General features: G+C 39.6%; 1 protein-coding gene across 1 annotated transcript in view; it reads right to left on the reverse strand.

Moving 5' to 3' along the window:
- LOC126203339 (poly [ADP-ribose] polymerase) overlaps nucleotides 1–21,896 on the reverse strand; it is a 122,081-nt gene that overhangs the window by 62,971 nt on the left and 37,214 nt on the right. Inside the window, exons 7-10 of the mRNA XM_049937625.1 lie at nucleotides 20,367–20,447; nucleotides 9,505–9,668; nucleotides 9,279–9,424; nucleotides 9,144–9,195 (exon numbers count right to left, since the gene is read on the reverse strand). Of these exons, the coding sequence (XP_049793582.1) occupies nucleotides 9,144–9,195; nucleotides 9,279–9,424; nucleotides 9,505–9,668; nucleotides 20,367–20,447 (443 nt within the window). The remainder of the gene's footprint in view (nucleotides 1–9,143; nucleotides 9,196–9,278; nucleotides 9,425–9,504; nucleotides 9,669–20,366; nucleotides 20,448–21,896) is intronic.

The raw sequence follows: 21,896 nt of genomic DNA on the forward strand, positions 1-21,896 counted from the left end.
AATTCTAGCTTTCGCAACCAACGGTTGCTTCGTCAGGAAAGAGGGAAGGAGACGGAAAGACGAAAGGATGTGGGTTTTAAGGGAGAGGGTAAGGAATCATTCCAATCCCGGGAGCGGAAAGACTTACCTTAGGGGGAAAAAAGGACGGGTATACACTCACTCGCGCGCACACACACACACACACACACACACACACACACACACACAGACATATTCAAAGACAAAGAGTTTCTTTGTCTTTGAATATGTCTGCTTGTGTCTGTATATGTGTGGATGGATGTGTGTGGATGGATGGATGTGTGTGTGTGTGTGTGTGTGTGTGTGTGTGTGTGTGTGTGTGTGTGTGTGGGCGCGCGCGCGCGGGGCGAGCGAGCAAGTGTATACCCGTCCTTTTTTTCCCCCTAAGGTAAGTCTTTCTGCTAGGGCATCTTTTATGTAATTTGTTACACACTTTTGAAACATATGGACAACCAAAGAGTTGTGCCCCAAGTAGTTGCGTAGAATGTAAATTGAAGAACTGCAAACTTCATGTTTCTCATTTCTGTAGTACAGAACAAATTGATGAACAGTTGCTGGTGATTAACCCAATGGTACCCTTGTATTTCATCCTGAACGACAAATGCAAAGTTTCTTGCAAAATCAGCTAGGACTATGCATTTAGATTCATAAAGTTGTGCTTTTTTGTCGTTCAAAAATTTGATTTGTAGTTTAGAAACGTAGTGTTGACTATCAATTAAAGAGTCAAAGTACTCTTCCTGAGGTTTAAGCACTGCTACCATTTCAGCCCTGTCAGTTATGTTCCACAGTTTGAAGGTAACATTGCCGGGCATTTCCTCCTCAAGTTTGTTCAAGAGTGGTTTCTTTAGCAGAGTGTTTATCGCACAAATTCATCATGCCATCATAACTGTTAGTGTCACAGAGCGTTAAATCTAATAACTATTTGCAGTTGGGATCACTGAGTTCTGCACCCACAATCATCAATATGACATTTTGATGACACACACACACACACACACACACACACACACACACACACACACACACACACGGAGTGTGCTCCTGAGGAGCCAGTCAAAATATATGACTTAGGGTGAAGGATACCAAATTTTGACCTGCCAATTTTGCATTCAGGATGAACATTTTTGAAAGCTACATAAAGTTCATTTAAATTTGAGAGCACTAGTCAGTCGTTTCTGCTTTTTTACTTTAGCTACATTTATGACAACTCTTTTGCTATCTTTGCTACCCAAGGCACATTTAACGATTTTCGTCATCTTCAAAAATCTGCTTTATCTTTTCAATTGTTTCTCGACTTATACCTACCCCTTTCTTCTTTCCTAAAACTGGTCGATTACCATGCTCTTTCACTGATTTTTCAGCTAATCTAACCAAATGATCAGAAATGTCTGACTCCTAAACTGTTCTCTTGACCCCGAGTCAGGGAGCTAAGTTTAATTTTTAAGTTTTTTTTTCTTTAGGTGTCACTGAACAATTACTTCTTAATTTCTAAATTAAGCTCAAATATTCAGTGTCCAACGATTCTGGAGGTAGATTTTCTTCTTTCTTAGAAATACTGTTGGTATCTGCATCATTAAAGCATGGTTCTAAGTCTTTTGCAATTTTGTCTGAAATTCACTGTGCCTTGCTTTCAGTAGCTGTTCTTTTTCTGCCTCTCAATTTTATTATTTTCAAAGCAGGATATACTTCTAAATTGGAACTAACAAAATCCAATTTGCTATTAAACAGAAAAATGTTCAAGTTTTGTTGTTGTCTTCAGTCCTGAGACTGGTTTGATGCAACTCTCCATGCTACTCCATCCTGTGCAAGCTGCTTCATCTCCCAGTACTTACTGCAACCAACATCCTTCTGAATCTGTTTAGTGTATTCATCTCTTGGTCTCCCCCTACGATTTTTACCCTCCACGCTGCCCTCCAATGCTAAATTTTGATCCCTTGGTGCCTCAACACATGTCCTACCAACCGGTCCCTTCTTGTCAGGTTGTGCCACAACCTCCTCTTCTCCCCAATTCTATTCAATACCTCCTCATTAGTTATGTGATCTACCCATCTAATCTTCAGCATTCTTCTGTAGCACCACATTTCGAAAGTTTCTATTCTCTTCTTGTCCAAACTATTTATCGTCCATGTTTCACTTCCATACATGGCTACACTCCATACAAATACTTTCAGAAACGACTTCCTGACACTTAAATCTATACTCAATGTTAACAAATTTCTCTTCTTCAGAAACGCTTTCCTTGCCATTGCCAGTCTACATTTTATATCCTCTCTACTTCGACCATCATCAGTTATTTTGCTCCCCAAATAGCAAAACTCCTTTACTACTTTAAGTGTCTCATTTCCTAATCTAATTGCCTCAGCATCACCCGATTTAATTCGACTACATTCCATTATCCTCATTTTGCTTTTGTTGATGTTAATCTTATATCCTCCTTTCAAGACACTGTCCATTCCGTTCAACTGCTCTTGCAAGTCCTTTGCTGTCTCTGACAGAATTACAATGTCATCGGCGAATCTCAAAATTTTTATTTCTTCTCCATGGATTTTAATGCCTACTCAGAACTTTTCTTTTGTTTCCTTCACTGCTTGCTCAATATACAAATTGAATAACATCGGGGCTACGCTAGAACCCTGTCTCACTCCCTTACCAACCACTGCTTCTCTTTCATGCCCCTCAACTCTTATAACTGCTATCTGGTTTCTGTACAAATTGTAAATAGCCCTTTGCTCCCTGTATTTTACCCCTGCCACCCTCAGAAGTTGAAAGAGAGTATTCCAGTCAACATTGTCAAAAGCTTTCTCTGTATTTCGCCTGTCTCCTACATCTTGCTCACCAGATGGTAGAGTTTTGTCAGGACTGGCTCTCCCAAGGCCATCAGTAGTTCTAATGGAATGTTGTCTACTCCCGGGGCCTTGTTTCGACTCAGGTCTTTCAGTGCTCTGTCAAACTCTTCACGCAGTATCTTATCTCCCATTTCATCTTCATCTACATCCTCTTCCATTTCCATAATACTGTCCTCAATCACATCACCCTTGTATAGACCCTCTATATACTCCTTCCACCTTTCTGCTTTCCCTTCTCTGCTTAGAACTGGGTTTCTATCTGAGCTCTTGATATTCATACAAGTGGCTCTCTTGTCTCCAAAGGTCTCTAACTTTCCTGTAGGCAGTATCTATCTTGCCCCTAGTGAGATAAGCCTCTACATCCTTACATTTGTCCTCTAGCCATCCCTGCTTAGCCATTTTGCACTTCTTGTCGATCTCATTTTTGCGACATTTGTAATCCTTTTTGCCTGCTTCATTTTCTGCATTTTTGTATTTTCTCCTTTCATCAATTAAATTCAGTATCTCTTCTGTTAACCAAGGATTTCTACTAGCTCTCGTCTTTTTACCTACTTGATCCTCTGCTGCCTTCATTATTTCATGGCTCAAAGCTACCCATTCTTCTTCTACTGTGTTTCTTTCCCCCATTCCTGTCAATTGTTCCCTTATGGTCTCCCTGAAACTCTGTACAACCTCTGGTTTAGTCAGTTTGTCCAGGTCCCATCTCCTTAAATTCCCACCTTTTTGCAGTTTCTTCAGTTTTAATCTACAGTTCATAACCATTAGATTGTGGTCAGAGTCCACATCTGCCCCTGGAAATGTCTTACAATTTAAAACCTGGTTCCTAAATCTCTGTCTTGCCATTATATAATCTATCTGATACCTTCTAGTAACTCCAGGATTCTTCCGTGTATACAACCTTCTTTTATGATTCTTGAACCAAGTGTTAGCTATGATTAAGTTGTGCTCTGTGCAAAATTCTACCAGACGGCTTCCTCTTTCATTTCTTACCCCCAATCCATATTCACCTACTATGTTTCCTTCTCTCCTTTTTCCTACTCTCGAATTCCAGTCACCCATGACAAATTTTCGTCTCCCTTCACTACCTGACTAATTTCTTTTATCTCATCATACATTTCCTCAATTTCTTCATCATTGGCATATAAACTTGTACTACTGTAGTAGGCATGGGTTTCGTGTATCTTGGCCACAATAATGCATTCACTATGCTGTTTGTAGTAGCTTACCCGCACTCCTATTTTTTTTTATTCATTATTAAACCTACTCCTGCATTACCCCTATTTGATTTTGTATTTATAACCCTGTGTTCACCTGACTAGAAGTCTTGTTCCTCCTGCCACCTAACTTCACTAATTCCCACTATATGTAACTTTAACCTATCCATTTCCCTTTTTAAATTTTCTAACCTACCTGCCCGATTAAGGGATCTGACATTCCACACCCCGATCCGTAGAATGCCAGCTTTCTCTCTCCTGATAACGACATCCTCTTGATTAGTCCCCACCCGGAGATCCGAATGGGGACTGTTTTACCTCCGGAATATTTTACTCATCAAGAGGACGCCATCATCATTTAACCATACAGTAAAGTTGCATGCCCTCGGGAAAAATTACGGCTGTAGTTCCCCCTTGCTTTCAGCCGTTCGCAGTACCAGCACAGCAAGGCCGTTTTGGTTAGTGCTACAAGGCCAGATCAGTCAGTCATCCAGACTGTTGCCCCTGCAACTACTGAAAAGGCTGCTGCCCCTCTTCAGGAACCACACGTTTGTCTGGCCTCTCAACAGATACCCCTCTGCTGTGGTTGCACCTACGGTACGGCCATCTGTATCGCTGAGGCACGCAAGCCTCCCCACCAACGGCAAGGTCTGTGGTCATGTGGGGGGGGGGGGGGGGGGGGGTGTTCAAGTTTTATTTCCCTCAAACCTTTAATAACTTCAGCAAAGTCATTAACTTTTTTTTTGAAACTTAACCATAAACTGTTTTGTGACACTTCCCTTAATGCCTATCCAAAGGGCATTGTTCATCCATTTTATTGCATTCCACTTAATCTTTCAAATTAATTATTAAATTTTAAAATTATTTTACTTAATTAAAACTACACTCACAACAAAAGCACAAAACATATTCTACACTCCAGTGAAGCTCGTACATCCACTCTAACAGAGGTTTCTGAACAGTATGACTCTACAACAATACCACACACAGCAAATGTAGCGCGGGTACACAGTTCATGCACACACTTTTGTCAGTAACCACCCAGACTCCTGTGCAGACTTTTTACTCTGTCCACTGAGGTCCTGGACACATTTGTCTTGAGGACTAAACTCGTGCACAAACTGTAGCCTTATCAACAACAGAGAAATTTAACATTTGTTTTTATTTTTATGATTTTGAACTTTTAATAATGTGCTACTTAACTGAGAATAAATCAGCATGTAAATGGGTTATTTTTTAACATAGAACTAAAGCAAAAGTTTCTTTTGTTTAATATTTTTATTAAAATAGATATTACTACTCAAATATAGGGTGACAGTGTTAACTAAAAATAGGTTACTACTAAATTTAATTAGAACAAAACAATAAACCATTTAAATAGGCACCAACCATAAGATCTATTGCAGTCTAATGTTAAATACTTTCTCATTTTCAAATATCAATGTTCAAATTTTTACAGTACTTTGCTGTCATACAGGTGCACAAAATGTGCAAAAATCAAATAAATCCCTCCTTGGTTGTTATTTTTGGATCTAGAAAGTGATTTTCTCAATTTTCAGTACCAGATTTTGGAGGCATTTTTGAGTGGTTAAATTTGAATTTACAGTATTTTGGACAATAAACAATGTTGTAGAGGAGACTTTTCTAAAAACAATCATGTAAACTGCAATGTTGTAACTTAGCCAGTGCAGAGAGATTCTGATAGATGCTAATGTCTCCAAACTGAAAAACTGTCATGCTCTTCCAGATAAGACAGCCATTCAGTAAGGCTGCAAGGTAAAACTTTTATGAACTTCTCAATTATAGGGTAATCAAATATAAAAAAAATCAAAATATTTAAAAATGGATTACTTTGTATGGATTAATCCAAATAAGATCAGATTACAAGACTAACCTGAGAAATTATGAAAGTCAGCTACAACTTAAACTTTAAGACTGGTTGATTTGCCTGATCAATAATGGAACAGTTTTGCTTTCTTCACTCTTTTTTTTCTTGGCATACTAAGGAATATGAAAGGTACGTAATTCGACCACAGCTTTTTAAGTGGAAACTTTCTTTTGCTGTATTTCATCATGGCACCATTCAGATGATTCTTATTTCATACTGCTACACACTAAGGAAACAATCTTTTGCGAGTAAGTTGTCACTGTTCGCTTTACTCTACCAATAGCCTGCATGGAGCAACCTGAGTTTATGACATCTGAATAACTTTAAACCAAGATATCAAAAGTGTCACGAGATGGTAAGCAGTGAGAGACTAGAAGAATGTGTCATCAAACCCACTTACAATATATTAATGGAAACCATGGAAACACAGAATACTGCTTTTTGTAAGAAGATAAAAAATACACTTACAGAGAAGTAGTGACAAAAAGTGAAAAGCTAACTAACAAACAAACAAACAAACATCACATGTAAAAAGATAATCTGATGAAACAGTCATCATTATCACTCTCAAAATGTGTATGAACAATAAGGAAGACAAGAGGTGACATTCAACGGAAGATTGTGTAAATAAGATAGGATTAAAGATTGTATCAAAAGGAAAATTCATTACTTGAAACTAGTCCTATTCCCAGGTTTTGGAATTGTCATTTAGTTTCTCAGTGGGAAAAGAGGGATAAGTTTAGGATGGATGGGCAGATCAGTCAGACCCCAGGCTGAGAGAGATTCATGTTGTGAGGGCTATGGGAGACAAAGATCTTTTCCTCCTACATGTCTCACAATAGTAAGTTCCTCCCAATCTGGGGTCCGGGTGATTTGCCCATCCTGCTCTAACTTATACCTCTTTTCTCTCTGAAGAAACTAACATGTCGAAAGATTAGGAATAATTTTCTCTACTGTTAAATGTCTATTCGCAATGGTGGAATTCCTCCTCCTGAAAATAAATGCTTCCTAGAACTGTGCAATGTACAGTTATCGCTCAGTGTCGTATGAAATGACCAGCACAGGCTATGGAATAACGTGTAATTTTGCTGATGTGGCAAATTCAGTGCAGTCGGTCAGACTATCAACTCACTAGGCCCCTGTACTGTACACACTGTTCATCGTATTAACTACTCAAGCACACTGCATGGGCAGTGAAACACCTTCTGAGTGTCTGCAATGCTCCAAAACATAGAGGAAGAAAATACTTTTATATTGCATAGTACATGGTTCCTATTCTTCATCAATGAATTCTTACATTGCTATAATTAGAAATTCCACCCAACAAGAACAGAATGCTGTAATTCCGCCAACATGAGTGACTGATGCTAATCAGGTGTAATTAGAAGAATCTATACAGGATAATGAGTCTATAACTGGAGTTGCTTACTCTTCTAAAAACATGAGTTCCCAAATTGCTGAAAGTAAAAGTATGGGTTAACTGGCACTGTTGTGGGGAAAAGCAAGCTTGTTTATTAACTGAAAACATTGCAAAAATAGATGCCTAATAAAGCTAAAGAAGATAAAGCAGCTTCACAAGTAGAAGCAGAATGTAACTCAACAGTCCAACAGGCTGGCCTGGCAAGCAACTAACCAGGCAAGCTAAAGAAATGACCTGGCCGATAGGCGCAATGTGCTCGGGTAGATACATACGCTGGCTAACTAAACTGGCATGTGCACAGTGTGGGCTAGGACACAACATACGGGACAATTGGCAACCACACGCAACATATGTGACTTCTGTCTCCTTGCTCCATTACAATATTAGTAATACTACATGTATGTATTGTTCATGTGTGTGTTTTAAGATGATGATGGAGATGATAGGGAGATTTATATACAGCTACTTAAACTTCAGTGTTTATACTATGTGCAAGTCCACATTTTAGCTATGTGCACTTACCATGGCCGTCAGAAAAAAAATTGTTATTATGGGTTGTATGTGACAGATACCAAATTCATAGATGTAGCAGTATATCACTCATCTCTGATACAGAGAACAAGAACATTGAAAATAACAATCCACAGAAGACTAATTTGTATTACACCTTGTATGCTTCATATATGTCCATGATTTACAACTACAGTTATCAAAATCAATTGTTGTTTGGGGTTGCAAGTGACTGATACCTGAAGCATAACAGTTGCAATGTATCACACACCAACACTGATATAAAAAAGACAGAAATTGATGAAACAACAATCTAGATAAGTCTCATTAGTATTATACCTTGTATGCTTCGTGTCTGTCCACGATTTTGAACTATACTCCTGACAGTCATCAGAAAGCAATTATTATTCGGCACTGCAAGTAACTGATACCTTTTCCACAGCAAAAGCTGGTCATCACTCCCTACAATTGATGCAAAGAACAAGAATATCCTGTGTGAACAATTTGGAGTAGTGTCACTGTAATGCCTTGTATGTCCCACATGTGTTCATGATTCAGAACTACGTTATGTCACTGTCATCAGAAATAAAGTGTTACTAGTGGGCTACAAATGACTGATACCTTAATAGCAGTAGCAAGTATCACTTATGACATTTCATAGAAAAAGCAAGAACATCTTATATCATTACATCTTGTATCCCCATGTCAATCCACAATTAACTTCATTACAATAGTTGTCAGAAAGCAGGTTTACCACACAGGATCATTCTTCACAGTGCAGTGACCCCCCCCCCCCCCCCGCACCCCCCCAACAAAATTTCAGTGTGAAACTTTTACAAGTATATTAGTGTTCTTTCAGCTTGTGGTATTTTATCAGACTCTAGAGTTTACAAACAACAAGCAGTTCACATTATTTGAATGATAAGCACACTCAAATTTAAAATACACACTAGGTAGTAACCTATGATGTTAACTTTTAAAAAATTTGTTCCTTCTCCTTTAGCTAATGCTTTTTGTATTTTCCATTTGTAATGATGAGATGTACATGGAACTAACTCCCCTCCCTCTCATGCGTACACACACACACACACACACACACACACACACACACACACACACACACACACACACAGAGAGAGAGAGAGAGAGAGAGAGAGAGAGAGAGAGAGAGAGAGAGACTTTTAAAACTATTTGAATAAACAGTGTATAATGCTCGGTTAACAAAGAATTAAAAATCAGGTACTTACTTTTACTTTTTGAGGATTTAGTTTCATTGTCTTTTGGTATTCTGCTGTTAGGCTAGAAAAACAAAGTCAATCACTTAATGTGGTATAGTAACATGTTGAACTGCTCATATTTTGAATTTCATACTGTAAACTTACATCTGATCCCCATGAGCAAATACTCTTTTTGTTTATCATGAGTGTTGCACCACCATCTTTCACCTCATCCAGGAAATCCTCGGATACAATTTGTATGTCAAGGTCTTTAGCTTCCTCTACCTTTTTACCCATTTTCTCAACAGCATCTGAAAAAAAGAAAAATTGGTTAAAAATACTGAATTCATGTTGATACAGAACATACACCCTACGACGATAATTTATTTACCTGGTGTTCCTATAACTGCTGCAAGCTTATCGTGAACTTTCGACACTACCTTACCACCAAGTTTCTGTATTTCTGCTTTTAATTCTTCCTTAGGTCTTGTGGTTTTATGCAGAATAACAAACTCCATATTTTCAAGTGGCCTGCGAGCTCTCTCAACCTTTGGCCTGCAAAATTAATAGCTTAAAAAGTTGATGAAAAACATCTGCACAGTGTGTGTGCCAAACTCAGTTGTACGCTGAAAAATGAAATTATTAGCAGTGGGAAGTGACAGTCATCAAAAGATTTTTCCCAATGACCATGTGGAAACCCAGAGTTCTCGGGGGAGGGGAGAGGAAGAATTTTGTTTGTTGTATGGGAGTATATTTCACATTTTTATAAACTACCAACTCCGCCTTCCAGGGACCAGAGACTGTGGTCCTCTCTCTCTCTCTCTCTCTCTCTCTCTCTCTCTCTCTCTCTGTGTGTGTGTGTGTGTGTGTGTGTGTGTGTGTGTGTGTGTGTGTGTGTGTGTGTGTTTGTTTTTGATAAAGGCTTTGTTGGCCGAAAGTTTCTTCTTTGACAGTCTTTTTGTTACACCTATCTGCGACTCAGCATCTCTGCTATATCAGGGTGTATACGCGGACAAGGAAAAAAAATTCCTGGATTTTCCCTGATTTCCAGGTTAAAATTACACTTTCTCCTGGGTGAAAATACACCTTTTCTGTCATGTCCATTATAATTATCCGGGCTGTTATGCCGTGGTCGGTTGTTGAATTCTTTGTCAAATCCCAACATTTCGTCCCCATCTGCGGGAGACATCTTCAAGGGGGTCAGTAGCTCGATAGAAGGTCCAACACGCCCACTGGCTCGCTACTGACTGCCGCTAAATTCCGTGTGCGCGCACTCCCGCACCGCGGCGTGACGTCACGTGTTTTGAAAACGTCAGTGCAATTGGCCGCTGTCCGTTGTCGTCGATCGCCGTTGCCATCACCCAGTAGAGGGCGGGTGGTACACATCATCTTTAACACCGGCATCCATATACCGTTCAATTTCACGCCCTCCTCCTTACGACTGAAATTATTAGGGTGTTTAGCGATTTCGATTGCCTCCCTGTAGAGCCTTTCGTAATATCCGTTTGTGGCCGCTAGTACTTGCATCTCCTCAAAATGAATATGGTGGTTCCCTGGCTGGAAAGCTTGCTCCGCAACAGCTGATCGTTCCGTTTCTCCTCTTCTACAATTGCCCTTGTGCTCTTCCAAACGTTTTGAAACAATTCTTTTAGTGGTATCCACATAAAGATCTCCACAGCTGCGTGGGATCCTATACACTCCAGCTTTTTCCAATGGTTTGTGAGCATCCTTGGCAGGCTTAAGGTATTCCTGTATCTTCCTGGTGGGCTTGTAAATTACAGTGATATTCTGCTTCATCAAGATCCTTCCTATTCCTTCCGTCACATTTTTAACAAACGGCAGGAAATCCTTAGATTTTGCAGTAGACTGTACGCCACTATGATTTCTGCATGGCTATCTCAACGCACATTTTATTCCGGCGGACAAATATTCGTTCTTCATTAGTGCATTGTGGAGATGTTACATCTCAGCGTCGAGCAACTCAGGTTCACAAATATTTCTAGCTCTGTCCGCTAACGTCTTGATAACACTCTGCTTCTGTTGTGGGTGGTGGTTCGAATCCCGGTGCAAATAATGGTCCGTGAGCGTGGGTTTGCGGTATACTGAGTGTCCCAAACTACCATTTTCGTTTCTCAAAACAAGCACATTGAGAAAATGTAATTTGCCGTCTACCTCTTCCTCCTCCATTGTAAACTGAATTCTCAAGTTTATTATTCAGATGTTTCGTGCAACCGGCTTCGTTCCTCCTTGCCATGTCTCCACAGCACAAACGTGTCGTCCACGTATTGGAACCATACATTTGGTTTTTTTCTGGCAGTACTTAAGGCCTGTTCTTCGAATTTCTCCATAAAGAAGTTTTCAATTACGGGACTTAGGGGGCTTCCCATAGCCACACCATCCGTTTGCTCATAAAACTGTTCATTCCACTTGAAGTATGTGATCGTCAAACAACACTAACAGTTCTGAAATATCGGCAGGAAAAATTCGACCCAGCTGTTCCAATACATCATTAACACCTTTTCTGTGTTAAGTGACAGTATACTTTCCCTTGGAACTAAATTCTTTGAATGGCTATGGTTTTATACACCGGCATAAAATTTACCTACACTTTAGGAAATGAAACCCACCGGGGGGGGGGGGGGGAAGACAAACTATTTTGAAAAAAATCTTTGATGTAAAGCAACAAGTACACTGCACGTTTGCATTATGAAAGTATAGATGCGAATTCCACAAAACACCACCTGTTACTTTCCGAAGCACAGAAATCTAGATTGCGATGTGCTTTTGTAAGCCATTCATGGCTCATGTCACATGATCTCGCCAGCTGATGACAGCGGATATTCAGAGTATAGGACAGGTGATGAAGTCAGCCAATAGCAACATTACTTAAGTAGTGTGAACACACAAATAGGAAAAGTTAATGGTTTAAATTAATACACATAGGTTTGAAAAGGTTTCACATACAATATTGTGTCTCTAAGATTTGTGGGGACATAGAACCACTGGCTCTTCCTCCCAAAAATATCGCTGCCCTACAGCAGCAAAATCAGTTCTCTGTAGTACGCGCTCTATGCCACACGCGGAATAAAAGTATTCATAATACGTGACAGGAGTGTGAGTGATTATTTACAGTCTTAATTACCACGCCCACTCCCCACAACCTATAGATCAATAAGCTGCAAGAGAAGCTAAGCTTTCACATATAATGTTGATCTTTTTTGCGCATGCTACACTTCACTTCAAGATGTATCACACAAATGTGCCACTAAAATTTTTTGTAATGATATAAATGTCTGATCATCTGGATTCGAAATTCTTCTAAATAGTTCGTCCTCAAAGAGCTGATTTTTAAATGAGAGTCAAATGTTCTGTGAATTAAGAAATTCATCACACATTCTCACGTATAGTTCATCTCGTGTAAAAGAAATTTACTTTTGAAGTCACGCTTTTCGAACCACCATTCGCAACCTGTTAGGAATATGCCTGTTACAGAAGTTGCCCGAGTGTGCCAGATAACAGACATCACCGAGCTTGCGCAGCTAAGATGACATAAGAAGCCAGTATGTTCGCAAGCGTAAAACATTAAAAGATCTATAAGTCATAAAAGAAGCAATCCATCAAAGGATATTCCAAGAGCATCGAAATTTCGTGAGCCACACTAAAATGCATAATTCGGCTTAAAGTGAACATTCGCATGTCCAGTTTCACAATGAAGTAGTCCTTAATCTTATATTAAGCTTTTCAGTGTTGTTTTTAGAGATCTAAATTTTCTTGGAGTACGAGTACTGTATTATCTCATGTTTGGTTCTTTATTACGGGGTAATGCCATAAGTGCTAGAAGATAAAAACATGCACTTGAAATGCAGTGAACAGTTGAAACTAGCCTATAGTGTGGAATTAAACACTTCATTACAAATAAATTGACTGCCTCGGAGGAAAAGATTAAAAAAAGCCAAATTTCTTTAACAAACCGACAACAACAACATCATTGTTCTGCAAGGCGATCAATGCTAGATTGTCAGAAAGGTGGAAATAAAATAAGATCTGAAACTAACAACATATTTTAGCATTCCGTAACTATGTGAATGTATTTTAATTCACTTGATAGCTTCTGGCTAAAGAAATCTGTTTTGTTTTCATTTGACGTGAGAGCTGTGAACGAACAGGAAACAGCAAAATCACTAAATGTAAACACTGCTTAACACTCCCCACTCAAACTCAGACTGCTCTGCACTTCAGCCTCACATCTACGATATTTCCAAATGAGACAATACTAGATTGTATCGCATGTCACTGTATTTCGCTCTGTGGAATTCAAACGTGTATATTTTGTGATGGATGCCATCAAACGATATTCAGGACAAAGGAAATTAAAATGTCCTGTGGTATCTTTCCAGCTCACAGTCGGCCGATTTGTCATCCCCAATTAGTACTGGATGGAATTATTTCAGGCTGTATACACAGACAAAGGGGGGGTGGGGGGGAGGGGGGGGGAATTTCCTGGATTTTTGCCCAAGGTCTCCCAGTTGAAAATACATTTTCTCCCGGGTGAAAATACACTTTTTCCGTGTTAAGTGACAGTATACTTTCCATCGGAAGTGTAAAAGTTATGAATCCTTTGAACGGATATGGTTTCACACAGCAGCGTAGAATTTCTCGGCACTTTAGAAAACAAAACTCAGGGGGAAAACAAGTTTTGGAAAGATCTTTGATGTGCAGCAATATGTACGCTGCATATTTTCACATTACAAAAGTATGAATTCAAATTCCACCAACAGGAAAAGTTAATATACATAGTGTTGCTATAAGAAAAGCAAACCTTTCGCATATAATACTTGTCTCAAAGATTAATAAGTACAAGAGAAGCTAAGCTTTCACATACGAGGTGTGGCTAGAAAAAAACCGGACTAGTACTGGTGAAACAATAAAACGAATGCAATAAGGCTGAAAGTCGCGTGGCCTGTCACGTGACTCTCGCTCCGCCTACTGCTCGAGTTTCATCTGCCTCCTGCACTCAGTCTGCCCGTGGCGTCTGTTTTAAGTAGTTGACGTTTTGTCTGTGCGTCGGAAAATGTTGAGTGTACAGAAAGAACAGCGTGTTAACATCAAATTTTGTTTCAAACTAGGAAAATCTGCAAGTGAAACGTTTGTAATGTTACAACAAGTGTACGGCGATGATTGTTTATCGCGAACACAAGTGTTTGAGTGGTTTAAACGATTTAAAGATGGCCGCGAAGACACCACTGATGACACTCGCACTGGCAGACCATTGTCAGCAAAAACTGATGCAAACATTGAAAAACTCGGTAAACTTGTTCGACAAGATCGCCGTTTAACAATCAGAGCAGTGTCTGAGTTAACAGGAGTTGACAAGGAAAGTGTTAGGCAGATTCTTCATGAAAGTTTCAACATGAACAAAGTGTGTTCAAAAATGGTTCCAAAGTGTCTCACAATTGAACAGAAGGAACGCCGAAGAATGATTTGTTCTGACATCCTGGAAACTCCTGTTAACTCAGACACTGCTCTGATTGTTAAACGGCGATCTTGTCGAACAAGTTTACCAATTTTTTCAATGTTTGCATCAGTTTTTGCTGACAATGGTCTGTCAGTGCGAGTGTCATCACTGGTGTCTTCGCGGCCATCTTTAAATCGTTTAAACCACTCAAACACTTGTGTTCGCGATAAACAATCATCGCCGTACACTTGTTGTAACATTACAAATGTTTCACTTGCAGATTTTCCTAGTTTGAAACAAAATTTGATGTTAACACGCTGTTCTTTCTGTACACTCAACATTTTCCGACGCACAGACAAAACGTCAACTACTTAAAACAGACGCTACGGGCAGACTGAGTGCAGGAGGCAGATGAAACTCTAGCAGTTGGTGGAGCGAGAGTCACGTGACAGGCCACGCGACTTTCAGCCTTATTGCATTCGTTTTATTGTTTCACCAGTACTAGTCCGGTTTTTTTCTAGCCACACCTCGTATAATGTTGATCTGTTTAGCGCCCGTTAAACTTTAAGATACATCACACAAATATGCCAGTAAAATTTTTAATACCGACATAAATCTCTGATCTTCTGGGCTCAAAATTCTTCTAAATGGCTCGCCATCAAAGAGTCGATTTTTAAATGAGACCAAACACTCTGATTTAAGAAATTCATTCTACGTTCTCGCACATAGTTCATCTTGCGTAAAAGGAAATTTACTTTGAAAATAACACTTTTCGAACCACAATTCGCAATATTTTCCTGCGACCTGCAAGAAATAGATTCATGTCAGCCATTGCCAGAGAGTGCCAGATAAGAGATGTCACCGCTCTACAGTGACGTAGGAAGCCCATATGTTCGCACATGTAAAAAATTAAAAGATTTTCCTTACATCATATCATAAAAGAAACAAGACATCAGAGGATACTCCAAGAGCGTTTGAATTTTGTGAACCATACTAAAATGCACAGTTCACCTTAAAGCACACATTCGTATGTCCAGATTCCAATGACGTAGGCCCCAACCTGATATTAAGCTCTTCGGTGTGGTTTTTGGGATGTAAATCTTCTTGGAGTGCCAGTACTGTGTAATCTCATGTTTGGTTCTTTATTACGGCATAATGCCATACGGCCTTGCTGTGCTGGTACTGCGAACGGCTGAAAGCAAGGGGAAACTACAGCCGTAATTTTTCCCGAGGACATGCAGCTTTACTGTATGATTAAATGATGATGGAGTCCTCTTGGGTAAAATATTCCGGAGGTAAAATAGTCCCCCATTCGGATCTCCGGGTGGGGACTACTCAAGAGGATCTAGAATGAAATGGCGGAATTAAAGCTGTGAGGACGGGGCGTGAGTCGTGCTTGGGTAGCTCAGTCAGAGCGCTTGCCCGCGAAAGGCAAAGGTCCCGAGTTCAAGTCTCGGTCCGGCACACAGTTTTAATCTGCCAGGAAGTTTCACTCAAGAGGATGTCGTTATCAGGAGAAAGAAAACTGGCGTTCTACGGATCGGAGCGTGGAATGTCAGATCACTTAATCGGGCAGGTAGGTTAGAAAATTTAAAAAGGGAAATGGATAGGTTAAAGTTAGATATAGTGGGAATTAGTGAAGTTCGGTGGCAGGAGGAACAAGACTTCTGGTCAGGTGACTACAGGGTTATAAACACAAAATCAAATAGGGGTAATGCAGGAGTAGGTTTAATAATGAATAGGAAAATAGGAATGTGGGTAAGCTACTACAAACAGCATAGTGAGCGCATTATTGTGGCCAAGATAGATACGAAGCCCACGCCTACTACAGTAGTACAAGTTTATATGCCAACTGCTGCAGATGACGAAGAAATTGAAGAAATGTATGATTGAATAAAAGAAATTATTCAGATAGTGAAGGGTGATGAAAAATTAATAGTCATGGGTGACTGGAATTCGGTAGTAGGAAAAGGGAGAGAAGGAAACGTAGTAGGTGAATATGGATTGGGGCTAAGAAATGAAAGAGGAAGCCGCCTGGTAGAATTTTGCACAGAGCACAACTTAATCATAGCTAACACTTGGTTTAAGAATCATGAAAGAAGGTTGTACGCATGGAAGAACCCTGGAGATACTAAAAGGTATCAGATACATTATATAATGGTAAGACAGATTTAGGAACCAGGTTTTAAATTTTAAGACATTTCCAACAACAACGCCATACGTGCTAGAAGATGAAAAAGTGCACTTGAAATGCAGTGAACAGTTGAAACTAGCCAATAGTGTGGAATTAAACACTTAGTTTCAAATAAATTTATTGTCTCAGCAGGAAAGCTTAATAAAAGCCAAATTTCCTTAGGAAACCGACAAAAATAACTATTGTTCTGCAAGGCAATTAATACTTGACTGTCAGAAAGGTGGAAATAAAATAAAATCTGAACTAGTAAGATATTTTAGCCTTCCGTAATTATGTGAATGTGTTTTAATTCACTTGATAACTCCTAGCCACAGAAATCCATCTTGTTTCCATTTGACATGAGAGCAGTAAACAAAGAGAAACAGAAAAATCACTAAATGTAAACATGGGTCACGTGGAGACTACCCATGCCCCCACTATAACACTGACTGCTCTGCGCATCAGAACGTCAAGAGACTTTTCAAAAAGTGCCGAAGTGCAGCGAAAACACCTCTTCAAACAACAGTCTTATACCGCTCATCTCTGTATTTCACTCTGTGGAACTCGAACATGTATTTTTTGTGATGGATGCCATCAAACTATTTCAGGACAGTGGAAATTAGAATGTTCTGTAATGCCTCTCCTGCTCCCAATTGGCCTGTCTGACATATTCCTCCCCCTCCCTTCCTTAAAGAAAAAATATTTTGCAAGTAATACTGGATGGGATTATTTGTAAAAGGGAGCACAAAAACTCTACAGAAAATCTGGATTCTTTATTGCGTATTAGTTAATAACTTTCTCATCTGTGTGACAAAACTGAATATAGGATACCTAAAACCAGTAAAGACAAGAGACAGGCAAGACAGTACACATTTCTTCAATCCTTAGGTCCTAGCGATTTTTCCCTCTAATCTTGCTACAGCTTTACACGGCATGCTTTCCTTTCTGCGAAAGAAATGTTACCTCAAAGTTCGTCCAACGTTTTGCTACATGAAAAATCGAAATGTCGTCTAATACTGAAAAAGCTGTTAATACAAATAGTACCCAAGACTGGTGTGGTTTCTCGATCTGATTACATCTATTTTGTCACTGTGTGCTGGAGAAAAAATAGGCCTTTCTATGAGACCAAAAAAATAGTAGAATGAAATTTTTGTATAAATTTGGGATCATCATATTCTTCCATACTTCGTGTGATGTCCCCGTTTCTTCTCCTTCCTCGTTCTAACAATCTTGTCATCACTAATTCTGTAACTACTCCTACCACTGTCGCAACTCATTCTCCTGTTAACTTTACTAACCCTGCCACAATCACCAGTTTAGTTACCCAGCAATTATTCTCCGGTTAGGCGTTATTACGTGTTCATACAATGCGTTTTCTGTGCTACTCCCAGAATGGAACTTAGGCGGCTGCTAACAGGGGACTACAACTGGCCCTGTCTAGTGTAGCAATTTGGCCAAAAAGTTTGCCAGAATTTCACTTTCTTGGATACACCCAGAAGGTAATACAATATCCTTTCTTATCTGTTATTCCTTTTAGTCATTTGTTTCCACTCTGGCAGTCTGAATCTATGGATTTTGCTAGTAATTATTACAATGCTGCACATTTGCAAACCGACTCAACCACATAAACAAGCAGCAGTTGGCATTCACAAGTTCACAGTTTTATTCTGCTCAGCTCGTATAGCCCTGTCCCATTTTCTCTGCAGGAAAGGTTAATGTCTAGATGCGATGAGGATTCCCCTCGCAGAGACATCATGTACACTATGCACGCATTCAAAAATCAACTTAGAATGGGTTCAAAGATGTCCAAAAACCAGCAGGGGCGCATTTCAAAATCATATGAATTTGCCCCTCCCCCCCAAAACTGCTGCCCGGTTCAGATACCGTGGTTTGACAGTGAGTTCATCAGAGATGGAGCACAAGCTTGGATTACGAAAGGATGGGGAAAGGAAACAGCTATGTCCTCTTCAAAGGAATCATACCAGCATTTGTCTGGAGCAATTTAGGAATATCACAGAAAATTTAAATCTGTAACAGTCATTCTTTTGGTTGCGAGTATGTTGCACTCTGCACTCACAATCACTATGATAAATAGATCTGGGGCCTGTGAACCCTTTTTTCTTTCTTTTCTACAAAAAGAAAAGAGAGAGAGAGAGAGAGAGAGAGAGAGAGAGAGAGAGAGAGAGAGAGAGAGAAATCCTGAGGAAGTTGTGATTGAGTAGCAAACAGTACAACAATTAAATGTACATCTTCATGTTCCTTAATGCGACTCCATAACTGATCTGTTTTGGATCAGGACCTAAGAGTGTTCTGTAACAAACTCGCTCAATCTACTGTTGTACCAGCGCTTTTTTAGCAAGACTCATTATATTCCTTAGTATCATTGAACAGTTCAGTCTAATCCCGTCCCCCCTCACTCCACCCACATTTCTAGCAAACTCAAGTTTCCTTGACAATTAAGTATTTTCCAGACAAGTCACCATGATATACGATGATTGATGTTAATGATTAAATATGTTAAAAGGCTCGTAAGGAACTGTCTTCATGAGCGATCAATGATGGTTTTCGGAATTTACTATATGTTAAACATTAACAGTGGTCAATGGTATATTACACAGTAGAAAGTACAATGGCAAGCACACTAGGGAAACAAAATTTTACAGGAAGCACAATCGGTAAATTGTACAGTTAGAAGAACTATTACATTTGTTGCTTTTTCCTATTTTTGTATTCCCACCCATATCCGACAAATTTATACACAATTTCGTGGAAGGAATGGTCAATATGCAGCGGACATGACAGGAATGATCATTTACAGCAAAAAACTTAATATGGAATACTGGTATACTCAGTTCTGAATGATTTACAAGATAGAACACATTCAGCATACACTGTTATTTACTTTCAATAGTATTCAATACATTTCTAGGATTACACATGAACGATAGTTAGGAAACATTACCATATGTGCTTTAAAAAGTATTGGTGAACACGTGTGACATATTAGCATGTACATGATACATTCCCGTCTCTCGCACTACTTCACTCGCAACACATAATGGAAAAATTGTGCATTCATCAGGCTAGTTTAACAGCGGAAAGACATCCCATGCAAAGACGGTTCAAAGCAACAAGTTGGGTTAGCATGAAATTTCAAAGTGACTGGGTGGGTGAGACACATGTGTGCCACTAGCTCAAAAACAAATTTACATTACATGTGTTCTATTTTTGAGACCATTTGGAACAGGGCATAGTACCTTTGAAGTTTTTTGCCTTGAACGAGTTTTCCTCCCGTATCCCTGACTTACTCCTGGGACACCCTGTATGTGGATGGAGGTCACATTCTTCATATCTGCAATATTACTTACCCATTTTTGGGACTGCCCTCAGAGGAAATTGACTTGCAAGTGAAACAGTCCTGCCTTAGTAATAATTGTTTTATGCTATATCTGTTTTTATGGACTATTTACAGAAGAGCTCAGAATTTGAATCCAGTCTGAATAAGGAGCAGAGTATTCCTTAACTTCTTGCCATTCTTTTAAAACTAAATTATTTGGTTAGGCTTAACTAACTCCCAAAACTATTAGTTTCATAACAAACAATAGTGGCATTGTAGGCAACTTACGCAGATCTCTCAGTCATTTTGGCAGCAGTCGGTGCGATGATTCGAATAGTTCTTTTCCTTGGTACAAACTTGTAGCTGTTTCTGAAAGAAGTGAAAGATATTGAGAGTTATGCTTACGAAGCACACTATGAATCGGTAGTGTGACGACATGGTATAACAATTATGAAATTTCCTACAAAATTCTGCTTATATCAATTAGCAGAAACATAAGCAACAAATGTATGTTATGCTTGGTAGCACTTTGCTTAAGCCTCATACGTGGATAACAGTTTTTTCTCACCTTATTTTCAGTTAACAAAAAAATTCATATATACATGGTGGTCCATTGATCGTCACCAGGCCAAATACCTCACGAAATAGGCGTCAAACGAAAAAACTACGAAACTTGTCTAGCTTGAAGGGGGAAACCAGATGGCACTATGGTTGCCCCGCTAGATGGCGCTGCCATAGGTCAAATGGCTATCAACTGTGTTTTTCTAAATAGGAACCCCAATTTATTACATATTCGTGTAGTACGTAAAGAAATATGAATGTTTTAGTTGGACCACTTTTTTCGCTTTGTGCTAGATGGCGCTGCGATAGTCACAAACGTATAAGTACGTGGTACCACGTAACATTCTGCCAGTGCGGACGGTATTTGCTTCGTGATATATTACCGGTGTTAAAATTGACCGTTTACCAATTGCAGAAAAGGTCGATATCGTGTTGATGTATGGATATTGTGATCAAAAGCCCAATGGTCTTGTGCTATGTATGCTGCTCGGTATGCTGAACGACATCATTCAAGTGTCCGGACCGTTTGCTGGATAGCTACGTTATTTAAGGAAACAGGAAGTATTCAGCCACATGTGAAACGTCAACCATGACCTGCAACAAATGATGATGCCCAGGTAGGTGTTTTAGCTGCTGTCATGGCTAATCTGCACATCAGTAGCAGACAAATTGCGCGAGAATCGGGAATCTCTAAAACGTCTGTGTTGAGAATGCTACATCAACATTGATTGCACCCGTACCATATTTCTATGCACCAGGAATTGCATGGCGATGACTTTGAATGTCGTGTACAGTTTTGCCAGTGGGTACAAGAGAAATTAGGGGATGATGACAGATTTTTTACACACATTCTATTTAATGACGCAGCATCATTCACCAACAGTGGTAACGTAAACCGGCATAATATGCACTATTGGGCAATGGAAAATACACGATGGCTGCGACAAGTGGAACATCAGCGACCTTGGCGGGTTAATGTATGGTGCGGCATTATGGGACGAAGGATAATTGGCCCCCTTTTTATCGATGGCAATCTAAATGGTGCAATGTATGCTGATTTCCTACGTAATGCTCTACCGATGTTACTACAAGATGTTTCACTGCATGACAGAGAGGGCTATGTACTTCCTACATGATGGATGTCCGGCACATAGCTGGCGTGCGGTTGAAGTGGTATTGAATAGCATATTTCATGACAGGTGGATTGGTCGTCTAAGCACCATACCATGGCCTGCACATTCACTGGATCTGACATCC

Source organism: Schistocerca nitens, chromosome 9, assembly GCF_023898315.1.
Source record: "Schistocerca nitens isolate TAMUIC-IGC-003100 chromosome 9, iqSchNite1.1, whole genome shotgun sequence".
NCBI lineage: Eukaryota > Metazoa > Arthropoda > Insecta > Orthoptera > Acrididae > Schistocerca > Schistocerca nitens.